Below are 1,596 nucleotides of genomic sequence, written 5' to 3' on the forward strand. Positions count from 1 at the left end.
CGACCATTGCTATACAGCTTTTCAATATACAGTGCTGAAAAGTACAATTCCCCATGCAGAAGTGGTGCTTGTATCCTTTCTAGGTCTAGCTTGAGCAGTGAAGGGATGCAGCATTTGTGGAACCATTCAGTCCTGTTCACCCTCCCTGACACCCCCCCACCCCACCCCCCAGGTTTCAGCATGCTCTGCTCCCGGACTCCCAGGTCGTGCCAACTCACTCCCCTGCTGTCTGGCTTGGGGTCCAGCAGCCTTAGGAGAACTTCAGAGACTCCCTCTGAGATCTCTCCTGTGCCTTTGGGAGTGGTGTCTTGGGGAGGGAGGGGGAAGGGAGAAGCTTGCTAACCAGGGCCCCGGGGACACTGAGGTGCCCTCAGTGTTCCCCATTTGTCACCATGAACCTTCCCAGGGTCTCAGTTTGGCCTTTGACCAATCATCCTGGAAATCTGGCCCTGGGACAGGAACCCTTCTCTGGCCAACATCCTGAGAATGAAGTAAGAATGGTTTGCTTAGATCAGTTAATTACAGCAGGCATTCTCGTGACAAGGAGCTACGTGGTGTTAGCAGTCCCAAAGGACAGACAAGCCAACACTAAGAAGCCGCAGGGCCCAGTCACCCTTACTGCCCGGGCCTCCTTCATGCTGGGTGCCCCTTCCTCAGTGGGGCCCATCTGCTCAAGCTTGAGATCGGTATCAGCTATGATGCAGGGTGGCTGAGAAAACAACAACTCATGAGTCCTCTGGCACCTATCTGAGCCTCCTTCAAACAGCCCTGGCAGTCGTGTGAGCCTTTGGACAGGACTAGTGTCTCTTCTGCTTGCTCTTGTCATCTTCTGCCTTTTGGGGGAACATGACTGTGGCCATAAGCAAGAGGACCAGCAAGGCCTGGGCAGCGGCCAGAGCTAGAAATCCAGGCCCCAGGAGGGAGGGCGTGATCCACTTCCAGGTGTAGGTGAGGAAGAGGCCCAGGCCCCCGGCCAGCAGCATGGAGGCCATCGCGAGGAAGCACACTGCCAGATGCCACTCACCCTCGCTCCTGTGGCAGCGGGCCAGGAGCAGAGACAGGGGGACAAAGAGGGTGAGGACCAGGGCCCCGTACACGCCGAGCCTGGCCAGGGACAGGGTGCCCCAAGGCAGCCCCAGGGACTCCAGCTCAGGGAACTGGTGGCACTGCAGGCGGCCCGCACTCTCGTTCCACAGGCAGAAGTTGTAAAAGCCGATTCTCAGGTTGGGCAAGTTGATGAGGTCGCCCGCCTGCCAGAGGAGAGCGTAGAACAGCAGGAAGATGGCCAGGACCGTGAGGACCATAATGCACAGGAACAGCAGCTGGTCGCCCCGCCTGGGTCTGGGGAGGCTCATCATCTCTTGTTCTTGGCAGGGCCACCCTCCTGGGAACCTGAAGGAAGTCACATCAGTCACATCAGTGTCCAGCTCTCCCTTTCTCCCTCCCAGTTTCTTCACAAGCTCATGCTCTCCTTTCTGGAATTCCATAAAAACCTGTGGCAAACTCCCACCCTCTCCCACTGCCGCCTCCAAGGAGTGTGAGGTCACTTGTCGCCAGGACAGGCTCTCCAGGCAGCTCTGAGTGCCTCAGACATGC

General features: G+C 57.6%; 1 protein-coding gene across 1 annotated transcript; it reads right to left on the bottom strand.

The window, feature by feature from the left end:
- Nucleotides 1-797: 797 nt before the first annotated feature.
- Nucleotides 798-1,388, bottom strand: LOC111822982 (transmembrane protein 140-like). The gene has a single exon (XM_023749732.1). The coding sequence runs from the start codon at nucleotides 1,356-1,358 to the stop codon at nucleotides 798-800; it is 561 nt and encodes a 186-aa protein (XP_023605500.1). The 5' UTR covers nucleotides 1,359-1,388.
- Nucleotides 1,389-1,596: the final 208 nt, after the last annotated feature.

The sequence above is a fragment of the Myotis lucifugus genome, unplaced genomic scaffold (genome assembly GCF_000147115.1).
Source record: "Myotis lucifugus unplaced genomic scaffold, Myoluc2.0 scaffold_9, whole genome shotgun sequence".
NCBI lineage: Eukaryota > Metazoa > Chordata > Mammalia > Chiroptera > Vespertilionidae > Myotis > Myotis lucifugus.